This window comes from Lissotriton helveticus, chromosome 10 (genome assembly GCF_964261635.1).
Source record: "Lissotriton helveticus chromosome 10, aLisHel1.1, whole genome shotgun sequence".
Lineage (NCBI taxonomy): Eukaryota > Metazoa > Chordata > Amphibia > Caudata > Salamandridae > Lissotriton > Lissotriton helveticus.
Window position 1 is genome coordinate 256,483,879 of NC_136071.1, and position 25,731 is coordinate 256,509,609.

The following is a 25,731-nucleotide window of genomic DNA, read 5'->3' on the forward strand; positions in this document are numbered from 1 at the left end:
TTCCATTACAAAGCATACTACCTTTACAACGCATACCATTACAACGCATGTATGGTAAGTATTTGATAGTGTAGGGGTAAAAATTACCTATTCTAACTCCAGGGGGTGCAACAGTAGGGCAAGTGTTGGATAGTGTAGGGGTAACATTGACTATTCTAACTCCAGGGGGTGCAACAGTAGGGTAAGTGTTGGATAGTGTAGGGGTAACATTTACTATTCTAACTCCAGGGGGTGCAACAGTAGGGTAAGTGTTGGATAGTGTAGGGGTAAAATGTACTATTCTAACTCCAGGGGGTGCAACAGTAGAGTAAGTGTAGGATAGTGTAAGGGTACTATGCGTAGTAATGGTATGCGTTGTAATGACATGAGTTGTAGTTGTATGTGTTGTAATGTCATGCATGGTAATGGTTGCGTTGTAATGGCATGCGTTGTAAGGGATGTTGCTTTGTAATGAATGCGTTGTAATGGTAGTGCGTTGTAAAAGTTGCATTGTAAAGGTTGTTTCCCTCGTTTTTTTTGCTTAAGGTCTAGCTGGTTAACTTGGTGCTAGTGTATTTTCTCATCCCATCAGATCAGCACGAAAAGCCCTCTGGCAGTCGAGCACTACATACCATGACATGGTATAACCTAGAGAGTTTTTACTAGCCTAAGGTTTAGTGCCACGGTTGGATCATACACATTTCTTTGGATGTTGTTTGTTGTGCTGTGGTAGTTCTTTATGCTGTGTTGTGACATTAAATCTCAGCTGACTCTTTTTCCTGTTTTGTCATGATTTGTAGTTTCTACACCCCAATAACAGTAAGCAGCATGACATGAGGATATCCAAGTCGATGGGGGACATTATGGGCTCTCTGTACAAGGACTCCGAAAGGACGCGGAAGTACTCAACGGGTAAGCATAGGCATTATTCCTGCCGCGTTAAATGGGACAAATGGCTGGTTCCTTACTTCCACTTGCAGATATTTGGTGATTGTCTGGCCTATGTTTTTGCCATTTGCACAAAGAACCCACCCAAAACGCCACTAGTAAACAGAACCTGCTCTGATGAGTACAATAGGGGAGTCAAACCTGGCACACAGGTGCATTGACTTTGGCCTCTGTGTATATTGCACAGGTGTTACATTATAGTGAGCACATGGGCATATATTGTAAACATGTAGCCCAGGGGTTCCTAACCTGGGGTGCCCGCACCCCCAGAGGGTGCGAGATGCCATTTCAGGGGGTGCAACAAAGAGGGGAAGTATGCACTGTATGCATAATATGAATCTGGTGAGACTTTTATAGGGGGTGCGAACATTAATCTAACATTCCCTTGGGGTGCCGGGCATAGAAAAGGTTGGGAACCCCTGATGTAACCTTTAGAGAAATAGGTCTGAAATAGTTCTACATCAGATACTTTTTCAAGTCTACTGCTCCAAACTTATCAATGCTGAGAATAATATTACTGAGAATGCCAGTATAGTTTAAAAAAAAAAAGCTAGACAATAGGTTGTGTTCTATCATATGGCTGTGCCGAACCTTAAAACTCAATGTTATCATAACTCTCACCTAACAGTAAACACAAAGCTAATCCTACCTCTTGCCATACCCCAAAGGGGTGGCGGGTAGGCAGATCCAGGTGTGGTTTCCATTGACAGCGGGTGAACTCCCACAAACTCTAGAGTTTGTGCCTATTCACAAACTCCTCTCTGAACCCCTTCAACCCTACAAGCAGTCAGAGGTTCACTCTAGCTAAGTGCTAAAGGAACTCCCTCTCCAGAGAGGTCAGGGAACAAAACACCCCTGCCTCAAGCGTACTGAGTGAGAGTGTAAATTTTCACAGTGGCCATCTTATCTCCAATACCAAGTATTGTGTTTGTAAGTCCACATTATGTAAGTGGCGGCTGTCAGGTGGCTTTCACTGCAGGACCTGGGCAGCTTTAAGGATTTCTAGATAGAATGTTTATGAATTACCCAAACATTGCCCACTTACACCCAGGCATATGAGTATGTGTAGTGTCTTTTCAAGACGACCCAAAAAAAGTCTTATTTCAAAAAGTTGAGTTTTTTATAGCACAAAAAATAACTTCAAAAATATGAAGTTTCCAAAGCTCTTCTGAGGTCTATGAGGTGGTCATAGTTTGTTTTCTCTGTGTTTGTTTCATGAGAATATAAATATTAAACCAGCATTGTCGCAATTATTTGGATGTGGGTCGTAGACTTGTAGGCACTGCCTCTGACGCTGGTTTCTTCTGCAGGGCACTGATATACGGATTTCTTTAGAATCCTATTGCTCACCTTCAGAATCCCCTGGGAATAAATGCTGCTTTGCTGCTAAAATAGGGTACAAACCATAGGCAAAAAAAGCATTGCTTCTGTGTTTAACTACACTTGCTGTTTTTTCACATATTCCCAGTGGGCAGAAGGAGCAACGGTTTTCACTCTGACTTTTCACAGCCCTTTTACACTGTATACAGCAACAGTTGCTGTAAACAGTTCTAATGCAGCTGCAAGGTTTCTGAGCCTGAATTTTCCTGACATTAAAGGATGGCAGAAATCGTTTTTTAAATTTCTTTTTTTGCTTCTGTGGTGATGCGAGAAGTTATCTCTGGTGTGTATTTGATGAATTTCATGAGCCAGGCCTGCATTTAGGCCTGTTTCTAAATTAAACTGTAACTAGTGGTGACGTATCACATGGAGTAGGCACTCTATAGGTGCTAAGTTAAGGCACAGATTCAGCAAAGGTTTGGACCCACTGTTCTTTTAAGTAGTTGAACTGCTGCAACACTGTATTTTATTACCTTAGACAGTGGTAAATGGTTGCTTCTCACAGGAATTTTCAAAGCATGTGCTGCTTTCTGCTGGAAATGTATCTGCATGTCCTGTCAAGTCGTGAGTTCCGTCAGCTTCCGTATTGATGTTCCGTATTGATGGGGTCTGCCACATCAATATGGAGGCTGATGGAACTCATGACTCGAAAGGACATGGGGGCAGATGTATCAAGGTAATTTTTAGTTGCAAACGCTGTGATTGGCAAAAAAGCAGCGTTTGCGACTAAAAATTCGCAATTTGGAATATATGAAGCAAAATGCATAGCAAAATTAAGGAATCGCAAAATTTGCGATTCCTTAATTTTGCATAAACATTTAAGGAACCGCAAATTGCGATTCCTTAAATGCTATGCATCAAGCATTTCAATTTAGCAATTAGCCCTTAAGAAATCGCAAATTACCACCAACTTGTAGTTGGTGTTAATTTGCGAATTCTTTTACAAATGCACTTTTTGGCATTTGTAAAGGTGCCATGTGGCGCTCATACATGCCCTTAGGGCATGTATGTGCGCCATATGTGCACACATGTAAATTTCTGGGGTGCAGCAGGGTGCGAATCACAAATTGAGAATAACTTCCCATTCCTTCCTATGGGCCTCCTGGCCCATATAAATGAATGGGAAATTATTCCTTAATTGCGATTAGCAATTTGCTAATCGCAATTAAGGAATTTTAAGAAATCGCTAAAAAATCGTGAATTTTTACATACATACCATTTTGCAATTATCAAATAGCGATTCTCAAAAAATCGCTATTTGAGAATCGCGAATAGGTATCTTGATACATCTGCCCCTTGGTCTTCACGCATTTAGTATACAGAACCTTGTGGACCGTGTAAGAATCCCGCGGGCAAGACGGCACAGTGCAAACACTGCCCCGCCTTTTGAGAGCTTGTTTCCTTCGTGATCTACCGACTGTGTATGTCCAGTATTATATTCTCTTGCAATAACCTTTGCGCCTTGAGAAAGCCCCAGGCTTGCTCGCCGAGAGGATACAAAACATGTGTTGGCCGTCTTCTTCTTTTCTCTTTTGGTAGAATTTCTCAACATTTTAAGAAAAAAAACCATAGCAAAATAAACAGCCTCCAGTCACTTTGGACTGTGGTACCCATTTTGGGATTACTACAACAAGAGGATCTAATTATCCAGCTCTGTCCTTCTCACAATTTATGGACTTTGCCTTAATGGGTTAGGGGTTTCCCATTTGGACATCTGGTTTCATTCCAATATTACCCGTTAAACTAGAACGGACCATTCCCAGGACATTTCACCCTTTGCTGTTTTCCTGGAAAGATAGTGTGCTTCATGACAAAGAGAAACATGCAGTCCTCACTGACTTTGACTCATCTGCTAACTTTAAACCAAACATTTATGAAGCTGTGTGATGAGATTATGCATTGGGGCTTGATTTCCCAGGAACAACTGAATGTAGCGTGTAGGATTTTCTGTTGTATTGCGTCCTGACTGAGTGTGACTGATTCTCAAAAGGGTCAACTGCAACACACACAAATGGGAGCAGCTGATAAATTGGCGGAACTCTTATCACTTGACTCAAATGTTTTTTGATGGTCCTTGTAGGTTCCTTGCAGACAGGTCGTAGTTCCCCGCCCCCTGGAAGTGTGCCAGAAGAACAGCAGCAGATTGCTCGACAGGGTTCCTACACCAGCATTAACAGCGAAGGAGAGTTCATTCCGGAGACTATGGATCAGAACGTAAGTGCCACTAGAATCACACCCAGTAGTAAAAATAAGTAAAAATTGATTTCTAGAAAAAGAAAAAAGTTAGTATGAAGGAAAAAAAAAATCCTGTGTCCTGTCAGATTGTTAACCTGGATTTATCTGTTTGAAATCAGCTAGGAAAATGTATATAAATAACGCATAGTCCATCACCTATGTAGGAAAAGCATTCAAAGACTAACACTAGAGTGTTTTCAACTTTCCAATGCAGAATACGTCTTCTACCAAACTATTTAATTTTTTTGCAATTGCTTAAATATATTGCTTTAATGGAGTTGCAATCTCGACCTCCAATGTGGTCTAATTGTCCACTTTAGGATTGATAATCACTAGCGGCTAGCTTTCAGTTTCGGTAAACCATTTAAATTAATACAGCACATTGACAGAAAGCATCAGAAATATCTTCCATACAAAAACCTATCACTGTCATCCTGACAAATGTCCACTGAATAGCTATCCGGGGCCGAAACTGGCCAGTCTGCATTTTTGTGCATTTTTTTATATGAACTTGCCTTTATCATATAACTTCTCACTGGGTATAATCATACAAATGTAATAAAATCTATGTTAATACCAAATTATATGAACTATGACACATTATCTTGTACATTGCAACTAAGAAGCTCGTGGGGGTATGATTGGTTTTGATGCACTATGTCACTTGTTCAAATACCTTCCTTGCTTCCAAATAACAAAGTTAGGTTCTGCGTTAATTTTCTATTTAAATCTGTTAAAGTATGGAGTGCTCCTATGGATATTATCTCTACATGTGTGGTTACTATGTTGATTCCTCCTTTTAGGGTTTGTTTTCTGAAGTTTCATTTTTACTTCCCTGCAGTTCTTGTCTATCGCTCCTCTTTAAACTCTGCTCTAAGTACCTGCTGAGTTGCCTGTTTATTTCTTTAGCTTTCTTTGACCACCTCAACTATTTCCACATTTAACAAACATCTTAAAAAAAGAAAATGTAAGAAACAAAATTAATTGTATTCATTTGATTATTAGGTAAGACCTTTGTTGTTTTCTAGTATTTTAAAAAAAAATTATTCTGCCAAAATGTGTTGTGTCAATATTCCATTCTGGATTCTGTGTAACTTCTCTCCTTCTGCTTCCTGAGCCTGGAACTATGTTGATATGGCAAGAGGCATCAGATTCAAACTTGCATGTTGAATGATTTTCCATAATCCCACTTTACATTTGCATTTGATGAGAAACGTCGTAAAGTTGACAAAAAAAGGTACTGCCACCAACTTTATAAAGAAAGTGTAGCACTTGTTTGCTGTTGTTGGATGTCTTTGTACCAAGCGGCTTGCGATACACTGTCTCATCAGGCTGCCTCTTTCTCTGTCCTTAGCAGTTGCTGGATCCGTTCATCAGCCCCGCCGATTCCCTTTCTAGCAGCTGCCAATCCCTCGACAGATCTGTGGACAGGTATTACTTTTCTCTCTGTCCTTCCTTGCTCCAAGCCATAACTATTAATATTTATCTTGTGAATAAAGGTTTACCACTATAGTAATGAAGGATCATTTCTGTTCCCACAAGTAACGTCTTTCTTTCCACAAAGCCAGAAAAAATTTAAAAGATTTTTTTATAAAGTAGAAATATCATACATACTGCATTATCTATAGATGTTTGCAAAATAGTTTTTTTAGCTATATTCTTTGGTTCTCTGTTTATTGACCACTGAAGGATAAAAGGTTAGGACCTTATTTAGAGATTGGTGAGCGTTGGGCATCTGCTAAGAAGTAGCGCTTGTCCCACCTGACCTATTTCACTTGTGTAGAGTCCATGTACACTGTAAATAAGTCAGACAGGACATCTGCAGCTTATTGGCGGATGTTGTCCATCTGCCAAACTCTAAATATGGAACCGTAGCTATTCCGCCAGAATTTGTGCATTGTAGACACCAGTTTCTTTAGGGGACACTCATTCCGCTCATATTTCTCACCTATCTAGCCCAATATGATCTCTAAAGTTACTGGTACACAAACGTTTTTAAATCATGTTTACTCAACAAAAATCATAGTGTATGTCAAAATGCACAGAGAAGGCAAACTTACTTTCCACATTACAAACATAACCAATTTCTATTCTAAGACCATGGCTGTAAAAATCAATTGCTTATTAGAACACTGGAATATTGAAAGCTCTATTGAAGACAATGGAGCAGCAGCAGCATCCTAAATAAACTGGTATGGGCCCACTGCTCTCAACATTTCAATGTTATAACACACAGCCTCTTCCCTGCTCTTTCCCCTGCCTCTGGGAAATAAATGGATTGGGCAAGGAAAAGCAAAAGGCAGAGGCTGTGCTGCAGGGCATATCGGAGCCTTCGCCCTCCGTCTTCCCGTAGCTCACAGCCACTGGAGCCTCGGATGGATGGAGGGGGAATGCTGCTCAGCTCCTGGATCTCCCTGGTTCGGCGGAATGAGAAAAAGCAGTGTAGCGAGCCCAGTGAGAATCGGGCTGACTTACGCTCCCTATCACAGCTACTGCTGTGAATCTTTAACAGCTAACAGCCATTGCCCTGTGTGTGGCTGTTAGCTGTTGAACAGTCACAGCAACAGCTAGGAAACAAAGGCTTAACCCCCTTCTACTCCAAAGGTGAGTGGTCTTTGTTTTTCTAATTAGGACATTCAGCCCTCAAGGAGCCGAATGTTCTAATAGGCTTACAGCCCGCTTTAGCGGCCTATGCCTGCCATTTAAAACCCACTCCGTTGTTAAGGCCTGGGCCGAATGCTAGAACGAGCCTTTAATGGCCGGTATAGCCCACTACGGTAGGCTATAGGCTATATTATTCAAGGAAGTATACCCACTCCTTCAAGTTTCCAGTACTTCTCTGAAGTTCCAGCAGAAGAATTCCACTAGAGATTATGGGCAACCTAATTCACTTGAGTCATATTCCACACAAACCTTCTTTGTCACAGTTCAAATAATGTAAGTGGCGCAAAACTTCACAATCTCACATTCACATTACCAGACGTATGCTCTGTGTCTACACTTAAGTCAATGGGTGGGAAGTCCTCACACCTTGGGAAGAGTGCCCTCTTACACATATGTGATTTTGGGATATCAATATTTAAGCTTGGGGGTGGGTCTAAATTACAGATAACTCCCTAGTTCTCCACCAATATGTTTTATGCCCCTTTATTTTGGAATTATTGTTTGAGCAATGCTTCATAATGGGGAGTATCCCACTGCACTCTATCACTATTGACGTTTTAATCTTAAGAAACAATAGAAACGCAGCATAAAAACACTTTCTTACATGGTATTCTGTGCCATTGTTTTTATGAAGTCTGTCCTGGGGATGGCGAATATATGAAAAATGGATTTAAATAATGTATCAAGTAAACAGACAGAGACCATTATTGTATTGTATTGGTATTTATACCACACCCTTAGCTCCTGGTTGACTTCCAGACTATAAGCTACTTTCTGTCATGCTTATTTTTCTCTATATCAGCCCACGCTAAATTCTGTTATTTCCATGGCCAGTAAATGAACAACAATTCACCGGTGTCTCCACATCACAAGGAGTGTTTGCAGTGACATGAGTGTCGTAATTTTGTATATTGGGCCAGCAAACATTAGCTTAAGTGATAATGAGCATAAGCCTTCAGAACCACACGGATCTAAATTATGGGCATTACATCTCCTAGTAATGGCTGCCATTGCCTCAAACCCATGAAAATCCATAAGTATGTTTAGAATGAGAAATACGTTTTACACTGAGTATATTCAGTGGAGCGGCCTGAAATGAGTGTTCTAAACTAGATGTGTCCCTACGTTTCTATCTTGGTCCCTGGTTCTAAAGACACACATAAGCCAATATAAAAACTGTGCACAACCATCGAGCTGGCAAAAAAGCAGGAACTGGGTTTAGGCAAGCATGGTATCTGACTAGGAGGGGCCAAGCATTTGGCAACTGTTGCGGAGAGATCTCTTGTCCACCTTTATACAACCACTAGATAGTTTCAAGCGATGGAATGCAAGGAGTTACACCACAATATCATGGTTAGAACTTTTTTTTATCATAACACATCTTACCACAATCTTCCAGTTCACAAAACCAGACTTAGCCAGCAAGGTGGTTCAGTGAGTTAGTGCTTGCTTTGTTACAGTGATTTTATGGTTGTACATGCCAGATAAAGCCCAACCCTACCTAAGTGAGGCCCTAACACCACAAGCTCGAAGCAAAATACTCTTTATGAGACATACATAAGGTATTGCTGATTTCAATCCAGCATGGGCCCGTAAGGCGGAAAACATAAAATGCAGGCTGTGCTCTTATATGAGGGAATCCTGGTTGCACCTCCTATGCTGCTGCCCTAATTTTCACAACGAACATTGGCAACTCCTGCGCCCAATCGGTATTGAGTGGGTGATGGCCATCACTGTCATCTCAGTAGAGGCATTGGGTTTGAGAAAAATCCAGCTGTTACCTAAAGAGTGAGTGTACACAATGGAAATAAATACATACTGTGGTGGAGTGGTTGAGTGGTGTAGAATCTAGGAGTGTAGTTTGGATGCAGGAAAATATATATTGCTAAACATGGTGTGGAAGAGTAATGTTATTTAGGGCATTTGTGCAGAGAAGTCAACCAAATTACCCTCTGGATTGATAACTCAGTTTGACTGAGGAAAATCAAGACCTTAATCTCCTTCACTGATTATGGTTGTTTTAAGGACAAACCTGGAGACCTGTAGTGTCTTAATTTAAATGGACACTGTACTATGAGGCCTTCCAATGAAAGGTGTTCTAATGATTGGTCCATGTAAACATTTAAAAATAATTTTGTGGTCTCAGACCAGCTCCTGATATGTGAGCTTTGCTTTGCTTATTTTGGGATTAATCAATCTAATCATAAAACCATCTTCATCACTTTAGAAAATTAACTGACGGTGCCCCATTCTTCAAAGCAAAGAAAATTTGGAAAAAATGAAGAGGGGGTGGCTAAAGTCTAGTGACACTGGCATTTTAGAAGTTATTTGCATATTTCTGTTGCTCGAGCTCTAATAGTTCACATGCTTCTCTGAAAGGCCTCTCTCCAGCATGCACAAACCCTGCAAAACGAGAAGAATCAGAAGAGAGACCTCGAGAATTCACCCAATACTTAACAATTTCCAACAATACCCCTGATGCATTATTCCTTGGTACCTCCCAAGTATTTATATTTCCATTACAAACAGCTTCTCCCCAGTGTGTGTAATATCTGAAATTGTTTCATGTAGAAAGGCCAAGCCAAAGCATAAATACTGGGCCAGGAGAAGAAGAGGCTCTCAAAATTGTCGCGTTATTGCAAAATAGAAAACACAAGTAGGCCATTGTGCCAAATAAAGTCTAGCCAATATATCTCTTATATTATCAGACTAAAGCATAACAAATATTGTGTCAGAGACAGTTTCCAGCTAATCAAAGATGTGTGGCCCATCTGATTGCCCCTAGCATCATTTTGATATCTGGCAACCCTAACATTGAAACAACCATGACAAAGCTGTTGCCGGGCCTGACCTATGCTGAGCACAGCGAGTTACGTCATTATCGCCACTGCACACTAACCAGGGTTGGTATCTGCAAATGTCAGGGCAGGTGTAGCATGGTGCAGTTTCCTGTGTGGTGCCATAACCTGAGCACAGCCTGGCACGTACCAACTCATTGACCCTTACCTTATCCCTAATGAGTTGTGATAAATGTTTACGTATTCCCTTTATGCAATTTTCTGTAGGGTGTAATCCATTCGGAGGTGGTGTTATATATTATTTAGTGTATTAAAATTGGAAACTGTCGTCACCTAATATTTTTTGTGAGCCTTCGCTATTTACTAAAAAGTAGGGTATGAGATGTGTTTTATATTTGTAAAACCTACAGGATGTCGTAGAATTTGAGAAGCACTAGACCTTTAGCACTCTACTTACAACAAAAGCTCAGGTCATTTAAAAATAGTTCAGTTTTTGTTGTCGCACCACCTGCACAGACCACACTGTGCCAAAAACCGAGGGAAATAAAGAAAGTTATAAGTCAGAAAAAATATAACACAGGATCAATAGAAATGGTATGTAGTATTAAAATTCATAAAATTAATGAAAACTCAGTGGTGCTCACTTACTGCACAGTGTGAAATCAGGAGGCTTTTAAATGTATGTTCTGTGCATGCTTGAGGGTGAGAATGTGTATATGTAAGAGAGAGTGTGTGTAGGAGTGATTGTGTGTGTATGTGTAGGCATGTGTGAGTTAAAGTAAAAGTCAAATGGCGTGTGATGTCACTTCCGCTATCCCTGACATTTTGGTGAATTGACGTCCAGGATCTTCTCTAACTTTGACAATAGATGGAAAATGGTGGGGACCTTGTGAGTGTTAGAGGGACATGGGAAGGAAGACATTTTGAGGATGCTCAGCCATTTTTTTCAGTGCGGGTGGAACGGGTGGAGTAGATTTATCTTCAAATTGAAATTGAAAGCCAAACTCTAATGCAGGTGTGTTGTTAGTTGGGGAGTCTCTGTACTGATCGCGGAGAAACATTCGTGCTTGAAGTGGACGAAAGTTTTGTGTGTTTAAACACCATTGAGAAAAACTGTGTAAAAAAGATCTAGAAAGCTAACATGTTCTTGCTGTATCTGGGAGCAGAAATCCTCATCGGGCAGAGACAGCGTTTATGTTGGTTTCCACAGGCAGGATGGCCACAAAGAAGCAAAGATGGGGGCAAACTTCACTCAACCACACTGGGCCCACTTTTCATCCAAAAACGACTGTCTCCATGGTGACTGTAAGCTGTATCTTGACAGTAGACAGAGATGTGACTCATGCCTGGCCACTGCAGTCTCCATGGACTGCTGGAAATGTATTAGACTCTTGCGAAACAAGCCCTTAATTGCATTTTTTGGGTACTCCTCCAAATCTTAGTATGTTTTTCTTAATATCTGGAAGAGAGCCCAGTGTTCTGTTGGAAGCAGTGGGGGAGTATGGATAAGAAAGTAACACTGGTAAATGTATCAGCTGCTTTGCTTGGTAACATGGTGTTTGTATTCTGATTTCCAGTCCGGCCTTTACGCAGCCAGCTGTTCCAAGGCGAACGAGTCAGACCACCGACAGCTTGGAGTGTTTGGGTAAGAAGAGCAAACTTTTTGCATTTCAGCCTTTTTGAGGTCTCCCATTAACCAAAGAGTTTCAAGGCATTTTAAGTGAACAAACATTTGTACACATGACCATGCTTTAAAGACATCCTAAATATTAGTTCATTTCTTTGGGTTAAATATAGATACACACTTGAATGTTATGAGAAAGCTTATTTTCTTTATTTTCCCTATTTTATAAAAAAAAATCTCAATGGTGTTGATTGTTTTACTCTGTTCTTTGAGTATTTTTTTTCCAATCATGTAAATAACCATTTCAAGCCTATATAGTCTTCCCAAAGGCGATACATTATTCTTAAAATATTCCATTTACTCTGCAAAAGCCCTGGTTTAGATTTAATTATAGAATATCATCTTGTGTCGTACAATGTTATTTGTGAGCACAATGCAAACTTGTGTTGCACCATACATCTTGCATATAACCTGACTCACTATCCCTTCACCATTTCTTCACAAACCACTCACATGACCTGATGAAATGGACTCATATGGATATTAAAATGTGCTGCTTAAAGGTGCAGGCACAATATGTAAATGTGAACGCACTCACAATGATTCACAAAGATTTAACTATGAGTAGTTGTGCCTTAGTCTTGTAGTACACCTGAAGTACTCTTGAAGTCAGGAATTTACAAGTCAATATCAATGTCCTCTTTACAATATTTGTAACCGGTCGTTAAGCACATTTTATGTACAGAGTCTTACCACGCTGAGGACAAAACTTCACATCTCTCACTGCTATTAGTCCTAATGGAGACTTTGTAAAATGAAATTGTATTCAGCTACTTGAATCCTTCAAACTATAATTTGAACAGCATCTGAAGAGTTTTGTGGGATTTTGTAAGCAACTACATTGCACCACCTTGGTATTTAATTTCTGTAAATCAAATTAAAGGTATCAAATATTTTGAGCACATTATCCTCTAGTTCTTCCATTATATCAGTAGATGCATACCTGGGATAGTTTAATGTTGACCTGGCAGCGCGTCAGATACTCTTGCAGGGCAAAGTAGTGACCAGGCCTTTGTCTTACACCCCAAATTTCACCCCCGCCTTTCTCACCAGCCTGCAGCATCTTTGTAGCTAGACACCCCAGTATCAATGCTCATGAATCAGCAGGGTGCACACTCCTGAGAATGCAAGGCTGACTCTACTTAATACATGGCTGTCCTCATCTGGGAAATTATTTTTTTCTGATAGATGCTTCTATAGGCAGATTCCTCACCTTTTGAATTTCTCCAGGCGTCAGACTGGGTGTGAAAACTTCGCAATAGCTCTTCTGCACCTGGTGGTCAGCTCCATCTCGGTGTCAGGTTCTACTCTGGACATACCATCATTGGAGCCATATAGTGCCACCCTACTCCTGATGTTAGTTCTCTATGCCCTTCGATGCAGATCTGGAAGTGCTCTCTATGGATCATTTTCCCAAAAAACCACAGCATTTGCAGAGGTCTTCTTCTGTTGCTTGGGCCCTAAGCACAATTCTAAGTTGTATAACCAATGCAGCCTCATGTAATCCAAGGGCATAAAAGAGTGGGAGACAAAGGTGTTAATGGCATGGCTGCATGGTAAGCACCTTATAAACACCATTCACAGGCCAGATCATCACCATCCTCCAAGTCATCAAATAAAAGAAAAAGCATAACAAGCCACGCAGTTGTGAGAATTCAACACCCAGATACAAAAAACAAAAAACAGCAGAGTTGCAATCAGGAGGTTCAAATTGGCAGGCACTGGCTCGTTCCATAGAGTGGTATCCCCTGCCTGCCAATTTCTGTTCTGCAGGTTTTGCGCCATACTCAAGCGGTATGCCCTTTCTTCAGCTCCAACTTTACAAGCAAGTCTAACAGCTAAACCAGGCACTGCAGCAGTACTTATTTTTATTTACAATATAGGGTCTGAAGCAAATCTGTGCCCAGGCAGGCCCAGCAGCAATCCTTTAATTCCTCCTTCACATCAGTACCACCCTGAAAACTGCTTTAGCTTTCCCTTTGAGGAGATCATATGCAGCCTTTGAGGAGAAATGTATCAACCTATTTAAAGGCCTGGCAGGCCATCACAAAGCTCCAGTAGAACCTACAAATTATAGTAATGGAGTATGCCATTCTTTTTCACCAGTTCCCACTTCTCCATTCCCTTCTCTTCTCCTCGCAGTTAGGCAAGCTCATTCACATTCTCCCACAAGAATATCAAGCCTTGCTACAAATGGGCTGGCGGAGTTAGTATCAGAGCAGGAAATTGGGTAGGGATGTTAATCTAGTTCTTTCTGGTGCCCAAGAAGGATGGCAGGCTGCATGAACCCGTGTGGTGCTCTACTCACCAGTAACAGCTTTAAGATTCACCAATATGCCTATGAAACCAAACTCTACTTGAAAGTCTCCTATGTTTCAGACATTCAGTGTCTCAAACGCTTCTTGCACATCATCCAGACCTGGATGTCTAACAAAAACCTGAAGTTCATTGCAACCAAGGTAGAATCCCTGTTAATTGCAGAGAAAAACAAATAAGATACAGTACAAACCTGGATCAATGACATGACCTTTGACAGCTTCCAACCCCTACTTTCACTGAAGGTTAAGTTACGTGGATTCACCCTAGACACCAACCTCACCCACAAGGAACCCATTGCCAAAAAAAAAAAAGACAGGCTGGTAGCAGCTCTTACTTCTACAGAGAGCCAAACCGTTTCTCTCAGAAAGCACCTTCAGGACTGTTGTTAACGCGCTCATTCTCTCGCACTTGGATGGTGGTAAAGCCCAACTCTACAGGCTCACTGGCTGCACACTGGATCCTTTAGGGGCTTCCTTCATGCCGCAGCACATCTCATCCAGGGCCTGAAGAAATATGATCAAATCACGCCCATCCTGATGGAATGCCATTGGCTTTACTTGCCAGCCTGCACCATCTTGTAAACCAGCTGCATCATTTACAGAGCCATCATGAGCAGCACCCTGACTTATCTTGCAGACAAGATCACCATCTCTGGTGGTTCTCGGCACACCCACAGCCAGGACACCATCAGGCTGCAGACTGATAAGTGTAACAAATTTAAAAAACAAGGAAGCAGGGCTTTTCCATCAATGGACCAAGGATCGGAAACAACATCCCTGTATCCTTCTGTACCATTCCAACACTTCTCCAAGTTTTAAAGAACATTTCATCACAATGCATTAGCCATTTACAACCCAGCTTTTTCTGCTGTTACTCGTTGTATTTATGGGGCCTAGGAGGTGGTGCACTGTGAGTGTGCCCCCTGACAGCTTCTTTGCCTCTGCACCCACGTCTGTAATATGGCACACACGCAGAGGCAAAGGAATTCCCTCATTTGCATATGTCACACCCCTATGCAAATGAGGAAACGCCCCCTGATGGTAGCGCTGGCCCTTTAGTGCGTCAGCACTATCGGTATTACTAAAGGGAACGCACAAGCATCTGCGCCCCCTTCTGAACTACCAAAGTGCCCCGGGGGTGCATAAAGCGGGCGCAAACGCCTGTTGCGCCCCCGGGGTACTCATTGTAATAGGGCCCATGTTTGCAGTGTAGAATTACCATATAAATACATGCATACATAAATACTTACAACCCATTCTACACCTCAGGGCTTTGAATATTTTACTCTGCAAGGAGGAATTGAAGAAATTGTCCCCTGCGCAGGTTCTTCTGGCCCTAAGACTAGGTGACTTAATGGTGTACCTCGACTTGCAAGATACTTACATGTTTGAACCAGCAGTCACATAGGAGATACTTACATTTTTTTGGGGCTCCACCCTCTAACAAATTGCAGTCTCCCAATCAGATTAACAGTGGCACTGGGAGTCTTCACCAATGTAATGGCAGTGGTTGCTGCACATTTGAGCAGGACTAGGATCTTGTTATTTCTTGTACCTGGACAATGGCGTCCTCAAGGCTGTCTCACCACAGCTGGTGCCCGATTGACTTGGTTTTATCATTTACCTGCCTAAGTCGCACTTAGTGCCCTCTAAACGCCTTCTGTTCATAAGGGAGGTGCTTGATAAAACATTTCTCAGAGCATTTCCCTCCCTCTCCAGGGACATTTGGTATAGAATTCTGGTGTTTCAGGAGGGAGCTTGTGTTCCGGCCCTGTTGGTCTTTGCCTACTAGGCCTGCTGCTCCTTGCATCCTCCTGGCAACCCCAGTGCCCTGGGAAATGATGTTGTAACAGCTTTGTCTCTGTCTGCAATGGTTCAAGCACTAACCCGTCCACCAATATCTAAATTAGGTCCTTAGTTTGGTGTGCTGCATATCTACCAGTTAAAATTGTACTGTCCCTTTCTCTACCTCTAAGGCCTCAGAAACAAATGGACGAAGAACTGATGTCAGGGTTGGTGTGTTGCTATATGGCTCTAGTGATGTCACGCCTAGGTTGGTACTCGACCCCAACATGGAGTAGAGTGCTCACTACCACTGCAAGAGAGCTATTGCAAAGATTCCATATCTCTCTCATACCTCTTGGATACATACTCTCCGAGCTCGCCTCAAGCTTTTGTTATGACTCTGGCAAAGAGCGAAGGCGAGTAATTATCACCAATGTAATGGCAGCAAGATTATGGAATTTCAGCTGCATGGTATGTTTGGAGAGCAGAGCTCTACTACGAACAAATTAATATTTTGGCAATGGTTCATGGTCTTGAAATTGGTTAGGACCTAGACAATCCACAAAGGCATGTTTAGTTAGTTGCTACATTCATCTACCAAACTATTTTGTTTGGCAGCGTGAACCTATGCCTAGACTCACATGCTGTGCATAATTCTGCCACCTAATGGTTGGGTCTGGAATTGTATCTAAATTTGTCAAACATTTAATTTTGTCTATCCTCCTCAGGTGGCCATGCATGCCTATATGCATCAATTTTTTTTACTACTCTAGGAATGCATTTTTGGTCTTCAGTTAAACCATTTTGCCTGCACCCACATGAAACAGGAGGATGTGCAGTACCAAGATAGAAATGTACTTACTCCTACCTTCTGCATGATTAGTCATATATGTTTTCCCGTGGTGTGTAATATAATGCACACTGTTTGTCAGTGCCCACATACTGCTACGTTTTTGGCATTTTGTGCATCTTGCTTGGCCATCACCCAATCACAACCCTCCCTACCCCACCCGCCCCCCAAAGGTTATTACTGTTGGAAATTCTACATTCTAGACAATTGTCAACAGTATCAGGTTCTCTCTGTGGGCATAAATGTTGCAGATTTTGATTCCATGAATCAGGAATGTGGAATTAACTGAGCCCCTCACCCAAGATGATGGTTTTCACACCTAGGCTCAGTGTAGATACCCAAAGTTTGTGAATAAGGAACTTAGCAGAGAGTTCTGTTTGTGTTGACTTTTTCTTAGACATGATCCCCTGCTTTTGTTGCCCCCTCTCAAGGAGGCGTGGAATGTGATGTACTGTCCACTGATTATAGATATTAGTGATTAGGTCGAACTACTTTGTTTCAGCAATTACACAAAATAACAATCGGCTCCTCGACTGAATCACAGCGATGTACTGAAAAACATATCAGTCAGTCAAAAAGCTTTTATTATCAGGTAAAAACCATATAAAAGACATAGATATCACATCATATACAACAATACTATGTACAAATAAATTAGTAAATAGATATAGAAAATTCATAAAAAGACATCAAAACGCAGAGTACTTAAGTTAAAACGAGCGTTGGTATCTCTCTATTGTACACAGTTTGGAAGCTGACCCACCACGCAAGATAAGTAGAAAGAAAGAGGGCCACGCATGTTATAACTATTTGGAACCCTTTAGAATCGCGCACCTTGTGAACCACATTGACAAAAGAAATTTAGAGGTCACAAGAACAAACATGAAAGACGTATCTGATTTAAAAAGTCTAAAAGCCTCTCTGTAGTCTCTTATGCCTCTAAGCCGGCAACACTGACTTAACCACTTAGTTCTTGCCCTAGAATAGGAGGGGCAGAAGAACAGAACGTGAAGATCTGTCTCTCTGCTAGCCTCACATCCTTGGCAAGTACTTGTGTGAAGTGGTATTTTTGACCACTTGTCGGTGGTTTCCCTCAAGGGAAGTGTGCCATGCCTAAACTGGAGATAGAGTTTCTTAGCCAAAAACATATCAGGACTGGCACTAAAGAGTTTTTGTTGTAAACGCAGGAGGTCCAGTCGCAGATGTATGTCTCCTGTGTGCCTGAGACCTTTCTTGGCTGCTCTCTCTGACTCAGCTTTTTGTTTGCATATCCAGAAGATACCCCAACTAATCAGCTCCCTAGGGTTTCCTCCTCACAGTGATCTTCGTCGAACATGTCCAGGAGGCATGGGTTCAATACTAAGGGAGAGAAATCATCACACCACATAGCTGTTAGATTTTTCAGAAATTGATAGCCTTGTGTCACAACTTGCCAATGGAAAATAGGAGATTAAATTGGTAGAATTCTGTTTTTTCCCTGATCTATTAATATTTCTGATAGGGATAGTCCTGCAGTGGGCGCATCTTCTCCGCGGGATTGCCAAAATTAGTTGATGATCAGTGATTGCTGTGAACATCCAGCCTCATATGAAAGCAAATGATAGTCTTTGCAGACCCATATCATGCCAGACTTTCCTTTTCGACTTGTCAATACTTCTTTTGTATTGTCAGGCTTCAGCTGCCATTACCAATGATGTATCGGGGGCTTCTAGATCATGCCCGGCAACAATAATAGCACCTAGATCTTCAGGGCTGCTCTGTGTGCCTGACGCGTGGTCAAATTAAAGGCCAGACACTTTGTGACTTGATGTCTCGAATGCGATTTGGCAATGCTGCGGCAAAGTATATGCCTGGCTTCTACTGGTGAGGTCTCGCATGAGTGTGCAGGTGGATTTAAAGTCCCAAAATGTACCATGAACAATAACTGACAATCTCCAGATCCTACCCGAGACCTGGCATGTTGCTGACATGAGAGATTCCTGTTTGTCAGTGTCTGGAGACATCCCATGTTTTGAGAAGATATGCCTATAAAACCTGATTAAATGTGTGTCACAGTCACACAAATCTTTATTTAATGTGAGGTCACCTCATCAAGTACACTGGTAATTAAGTCAAACTTTATTACAACATCCACAACAAAATAGCAATCAGCTGCAGGACTACATGATAATGATACGCTCATAGCAACATATTTGGGCTCACCTCAATGAGGCTGTGTAAAGCAGGAAGTGCCCACCCTCTTATCTAATTGCCTCTGTGCCTGGGACCTTTCCCTGCCTCCCCGCCACCACCTGAGCTTCTTGTTAGCGCCTTTTGATGACCTGTGCACGGATGTACACCTTTACAACGCATGCCTTTACAACACATGCCTTTACGACGCAAGTTTTACAACGCAAGTCGTTACAATGACTTGCGTTGGGGGGCGCTGGATAGTGAATAGTTTAATTTACTATTCCAACTCCAGTCCCCGTGGATAGTAGGAGAGGTGTTGGATAGTAAATTAAAACTATTCCCTATCCTAGAGCGCCCCCCAGAGCAAGTCGTTGTGAAAGTTGCGTTGTAATGGTTGCGTCGTAAAGGTACTTCTTTGTAAAAGTTGCGTTGTAAACGCTGTTCCCCCCTGTGCACACGAGACTTTAAAGAGGAGTGCATCGCGCGGCGCTGACGCACTTTGATGGCGATTCTGTACGCCAAATGAAATCTTCTGGTCATTGTTGTTTTTTCTGTTGCACTTGTGGGTGATTGACAGCTGTGAAATGGCTGGCTTGTGTCATTGGGTCTGTTGCTGGCAGCAGATAAAGTTAAAGTCCTAGGAATGAATAACATGCCTAAGCTGACGGAAGTGAAAGACTGGAACGTTTGATGCATTACCAAGCATAATTCTCAAGTACATGAGGTCATGGAAACTTGTACGAAACGATTGCATTTTTGAATATTAGAAACTGCCCTGGTGGCAATGTGCCTATATTTTGAAAACACATGTTTGGCAAAAAAGTAGTGCTAAAAAGAACCAAGCATTTGAGCAGTGCCTGTCGGACTCAAGGTAAATACTGATTACTGAGATCAACTTCACCTTTTGTTCTGTGTATAAGATAAGCCACACTAAGGAGTAAAATGTTTTAAATCAAAAATAAAAAGGGTGCAGACAAAGCCTATGTCTGTCAGATGCTTGGCAAACTGAGCAGCAGATTCCTGGAAGTCATAAACACAGCTCCATGCACCCTGTCTCCGGGCCCACTTCTGTGAAACTGTTTATTTACCCTTTATACATCCTCTATGCCACTAACGCAGATCTGAATAAGGCATGAATTCTAAATTCAATAGTTTGTGCAGGTTTGAGGCACAAATGTGACGGCCATATTGGTTGAAGACTCTGGTTTAGATGTGATGAAAAATGCAGGCGTCTCTGAAAGGGGTGTAGCCTGAGAAGGTAGAAACGAAACCTCCACAAGATGTTTGCCATATGTGACAAATCACGGGTGCTAAAATTATAATAGAATCCTGTGCTTTGCAAATTAATAAATAGTGTCTTACTGGACAGAGAATAATCAAAATCAGCAGGCAACAAGATATTTATCAGTTATAAAGCACCATTATCCTGGGTGATAAGCACTAAAAACACCTGACAAAGTAAATTAAAAAGTTAACAGCTCCTTTACTGCTTCCTGTCCCTACCCTTGGAGAGTCCAAGGTATAAAGATGATAAATTGGTTATCCAGCTCAAATTGAATAACGTCTGGAGCTCAGTGACTTATGTGAATTATGTGAGCATCACTAGGCAGGACTTTGACTCCGCCCACATTTTGGGAGCTTGGAGTAAGTTTTGATTGGGCAAAAGTTGTGTGCTTGTTATACTAAGCATTTTTATCGGTTTTAAACATTCCTAGTCGGTGTTATTGAGTGTTAAAATGCCAGTGATTAGGAGTCATTAAACCGTTACCGACTCCTAAAGTGGGATTGCAGTACCATACTGAATCGGTGTCTAAAAGGAGCATGCTATAGGTGTCCTTGCCAAATACTGAATCAGTATGCTCCTTATCAGTGTTTTGCGACTGAAATCCAATTGCAATCACTGAAAAATTACCAACTTCCGTGTTGGGGTGGTAATGCTTTCACGAAAGGGAGTTAAGGGTCCCACAAGAGTTAACCCACGCACACAAAGCGCTACACGACAAGGGCCCGAATACCTCAACAACCGCCTCTCGTTCTACATCCCCACCCGCAAGCTCCGCTCCGCCAGCCTCACACTCGCCACCGTCCCACGAATTCGCAGAACCACCACTGGAGGAAGATCCTTCTCCTACCTGGCAGACAAAACATGGAACTCCCTCCCCGCGCACCTACGACTGACCCAGGACCATCTCACCTTCAGAAAACACCTCAAGACCTGGCTATTCGAGCAGTAGCGACACCCCCCTCCCTTCAGCGCTTAGAGACCCTCACGGGTGAGTAGCACGCTCTATAAATGTACTGATTGATTGATGTGAATTTATAAAAATTTTAAGATATAAAGTTTTTGGGGAGTAGGCAGTGGGCCACTACATACTGTCAAACAATCTTTGAAAAAAAATATGTTTTTCTAAATACAGTATTATTTCCTTTAAGGAACACAGCTGCATTAAAAAAACACATGTTTTGTGTATTAAAAAGTGACCACAGACATAGCGTTCTTCTAGCTCTAGCATGTCACCATCTCTGTGATGGCCTCCAAGGGTAGTGAGTTGCAATTTCTGACCTATCTCATGAATAATTATGCGGCGTTTGAATTACAACCTTCTACGATTTGGAATTTTGCAAACTGACTTATTAGCACATAGATTGGTTTGTAAAATTGTTTTCAGGTCAAAAAATACAAGTAGCAAATTGTGACTAGCATTTTGCGACCAGTTGTTGTACATCTGGCCTCCAGTTCTACATGGAGTCGGAAGGTGAGCGTTACTACTTTGCAACACCTGAAATACACCACCGTTTGTCCCCAAAATCAATTATTAATTAAATACTGTATTCCTAGACATATGAACACTCAGCCGCTGTTTATGCTGTTGTCAGATGGTTGAAACTGCTGCCCCCAGAAACAAGCTCCTAGTAAAGGATGTGATCTCGGCTACTTTGAGGGAGTTGCAGTTGCCACCAGCATAGTTTCCACACTAACTTAATATTATACTGCTGGCATGCCAGTCAGAATAAAAAAATGGGCCATCCACGCTTGACTAGACCATTAGCCGATTCGGTAATGGAGGCCAGCCCATGTTCAAGTTCGAAATCTAGTCTGTTTTTGAGTCCAGCACAAAGCTTTTTTTGTTTTTATCTCTTTGACTCTCTGCTCTGTAGGTGAACCAACAAAAGGTGGATTCCGCCTGGTTCGCATTTTCATAAAAATGCATTTCCAGCGATAAAGGCGATCGCTACACTTGACTGTAATGGAGAACCCTACCACTTGGAGCCTTCCTTGTCTTTGTTCTGAGGACAGTGTTGGAATAATACACCAACAACACAGTTGCTATTTTAGCGTTAACAAGTAGTAGACAACGCTATGCTCCCAACCTTTTTCTACTCAGCAGAACACAGTTGGCTATTGATAATTGTGTTAAGAGTTTGTAAGTTTTTTGTCATATTTGTTCACAGCATGAACCCAAGAGCAGGAGTAAAATGTAGTAGTACTATTTTTATAAACGTATTAGACCTTAAAAATAATGTTAGGTGATAAATGTTATCTAGATCAATAGTACCTAGTTTACCAACCTCAGATGAATGAAAGGTTGAGTTCACAGTGTTGGGACTGTGTAATGACAACCCTTAAACAGACCACATGGTAGTCATAGTGCTTCTCGTTGTTGCTTTTTCAGTTTGAAAGTTCTTCATAACAGAGTTGGAAACCCCCATTGGAACACATTCATGCTGTCATGCCGGGCAATCCCATGAAATTAATATATGATATCCCGACTCTAAAGAAGACAACATTCCACTGATCAGTCTATGTGGAAGTCAGTCTTCCCCCTGTAACACTTCTAAAATATTTTTATTTATTTGTTTTTTTATTTTTTGAGGGCACATCCATCCTTTAGGAAGTGATCAGGAACCATCATACTTTGTGCACAAGTTTTGCAGGCTAGCCGGGAGTATGGCAACTTTGACTATGGATAGCACAGTACAGTGGTTTATTGGGTCTTCCTGCAGTATTGTACTTGAAGTAGGCCCATTCTATATATAGAGTTAATACCATGTTTGTGTATAAAGAGAGGGTCTGGATGAGTGTCTGCTATTACTAGCTCTCCTTCTCCTTTGTTCCTTCACCTTCTTCCTGCCGGCACTCTTTCCCTTAATTTGTGAGCTTTGGCTAAAGCTGGTATTTTAAGGAAATTGAGTTTTAAAGTATGGTTTTCAGTTTGGTAGCCCAGATACTCTGTCGCAAACATGAATGAGTACTCTGTCTGCCAAACTGACAGTCCACCCGCCTCATTTAGTATCGGACGGACCCTCATCTTTTTGTTGGCTCTTGTCGACAGAACGCTGTCTACTAGAACCCGACAGATTAAGGGCTGGCAGAAGAACGGCATTAGACTGTTCACCCTATTTAAGGTGGATGGTATGATGTCCTTTTTTCTGTCCCTCACCACCAGGCAGTGAGAGAAAAACACAAACAATGACCCTCCACACCTAGGGAAGAAACTCTTTTGGTGTCAGGGTCACTAGTTATTTGTTTTTCAGTACAAAAAAACATTTGGGAGATTGTTTTTTAAAAACAAAAACTTTTGTAAAGTTTGGTGAAGGGCCATTAAACTGACAGCAGCGATTCACCAAATATTTTGTACCTATATAGGACCCGCCATGACAGCAGCTCATGTCAAGGTATAGAGATTACCGTTTGCCCAGTGGTGTTCCCTAAATCTGGCGGACGGTAGTCTGGCAGGGTAGCAGACGAAATATCTTCTGCCACCCTGATGGACTTTACTGCGTCTACAATACTTTAACTGAGTCTTTTAGTGTATCTTTGGGGTACTGTGTAGACCAAGCTTCTACCGTTCCCTTTTACAGTTCTTTTCTCTCATGTGTGGAAAGTTTGACATCCAAGTGGGTTTGTCCAGGAGTTTTCACTCCCCTGTTTCCTTCTCTGTCCCATAACTGTGGAGAAATGTAAATCTTTATTGCTTCAGTAGGAGGTATGCGGAATGCCTCCATTCATGTTTCTCATTAACCCAAAAGGTACTCTTGGTGGGTATACAAATGGGCAACTCCTCCATTATGGCTGAGGAGTGCCGCCCATCTGCTAGTAGCCAGTTGAGGCAAAAGTGAAAAATAAAATGATAATAAAACAATTTTATTATCATTTTATTTTTTCACTGAGCCAAAGCCAGCCGAGTCAGAGGGCGGGCTGGGGCTATCCTGAGCTTCAGGGGGTGTGCTGGGCACAGCTAAGTGCATGTGCTTGTTTGGCCGGCTGTCTTAGAATGGCCAAATTGACATGCGCACTTAGCATTTCTCCAACCCGAGCTGTGTTGCACAGCCGGGTGGAGAACCAACACAGGCCCTGTCTGAGTACCAAACCAGGCTGCTCAGAGCTATCCCAGCTTCTCTCATGCTGGGGAATAGCATTCCCAGCATAATAGCAGCGTCCGGATTACCGCAGTATGCACCAGCCCATGGAAGTCAAAGACTGGGAGAGGAGCAATGTGGCGGCATCAGTGGCAGGTAAGTACTATCTTATATTTTTTTATTTTTTCTCAAATAAGTGAGAGTAGCTCTTTGTGGGATGAGGGATGGGGAGATTAGAAAACTTTGAGTCACAATCCACTGCAGAAAAAAGCAAGGAAAGTCTGGACTGACCCTGAACAACTACCCAAAGTCATGCTCCACCTTTTCAAGACTGCATAGACCAACTTTTGCCTGTTTCCAAACCGTGTGTTATATCCACAAGCTCAAGGGCATACCTAAGGCTAACCAGAAACCGGAAGTGGCCAATATATCTAAAAGCAACACTGGTTCCTGTGGTAAATAATTACAAAAAATAATTTAAAAAGGTTTTTACAATCAATGTAGAATTAAAACAAGAACCTCATAAAATAAGTTGAATCAATCAGTAACTAGGTATACTGCAAGTAACATTGTGATATTTTAATCACCTGTAAACTATAATTAAGAAATTGGAAAAAAAGGCACACGTCTGTTGTTGGTTGTAAAAAGTTCTCAATTCTCAAACGTGATGCATGCAGTGAGGGAACCTACGTGAAGTGCATACAAATAACTTGTAGATTGGCCACAAACTTCAGCCTCTAAAGAAAATACATGTATGCCTCTATACACATGATTTTGAATTAACAGAGAGGTGGCTTCTTGGGCATAAGTCTGAAAGTAGCGTCTTTTTCCTTTTTTTGACCATTTATGTATTTTTACTCACTGCGTTTACCATGTTTGCGCTCTGAGCACTTTTCACAAACATACTTCATAGTTCTCTATTGAGTAGACAATCACAATTTTGTCACAGCTTGTGATGTACCTGCTTACTGCTTGATTCCCATTGTTTTATTACTCTCTTATTTTAATTCTACATAGATTGCAAAAACCTTTCAAAAATGAATTTTTCTGATAATTTAATGCAGGAACCATTGTTGTTAGTTCGAGCCTGGGCGGCGCGTGTGCTGCTCTGCAAGGCATGCTGTATTAAGGTATGGACGTGAAGCTCCACCCTCTCTCCGCCCAGTTTTTTCATTGGCTTGTGTCATTGTCCATTGTAACATGTGGCTTTTCATCAGTCAATAGGCTTAGTAGTCCCTCCTTAGTACCACCTTTTCCCATGTTGTAACCTCCCATGGCGACACCCCCTGTTACATGTGTTTTTGCTCGGTAGGCTTTCATTACAGCCTCCGAGCACTATTTACTCAAAGATTTTTGTCCTGCCTGCTCTTGTCGGCAGGACAAATCAGGACAGCTCTCTCCTAACACATTTGCAATGCAATAGGTGTCGCATTTGAGAGAGTTGAAATGAAATGAAATGAAATGGCGACTTATATAGCGCGAACAATCACCCGATGGTGTCAAGGCGCTTGCTCAATGAGACAGGATTTCGGCTAAGGAGTTCGCAGAGACCTTAAA

General features: G+C 41.8%; 1 protein-coding gene across 7 annotated transcripts in view; it reads left to right on the forward strand.

Moving 5' to 3' along the window:
* LOC144786230 (mitogen-activated protein kinase kinase kinase 3-like) overlaps positions 1-25,731 on the forward strand; it is a 512,077-nt gene that overhangs the window by 384,931 nt on the left and 101,415 nt on the right. For 4 of the 7 annotated variants that reach the window (XM_078665268.1, XM_078665266.1, XM_078665267.1 and 1 more), the window contains exons 7-10: positions 780-891; positions 4,388-4,521; positions 5,900-5,973; positions 11,582-11,649. In XM_078665268.1, the coding sequence (XP_078521394.1) occupies positions 780-891; positions 4,388-4,521; positions 5,900-5,973; positions 11,582-11,649 (388 nt within the window). Of the gene's footprint in view, positions 1-779; positions 892-4,387; positions 4,522-5,896; positions 5,974-11,581; positions 11,650-25,731 lie in introns of all 7 variants that reach the window. The other 3 variants (XM_078665265.1, XM_078665264.1, XM_078665263.1) reach the window with 1 other exon arrangement.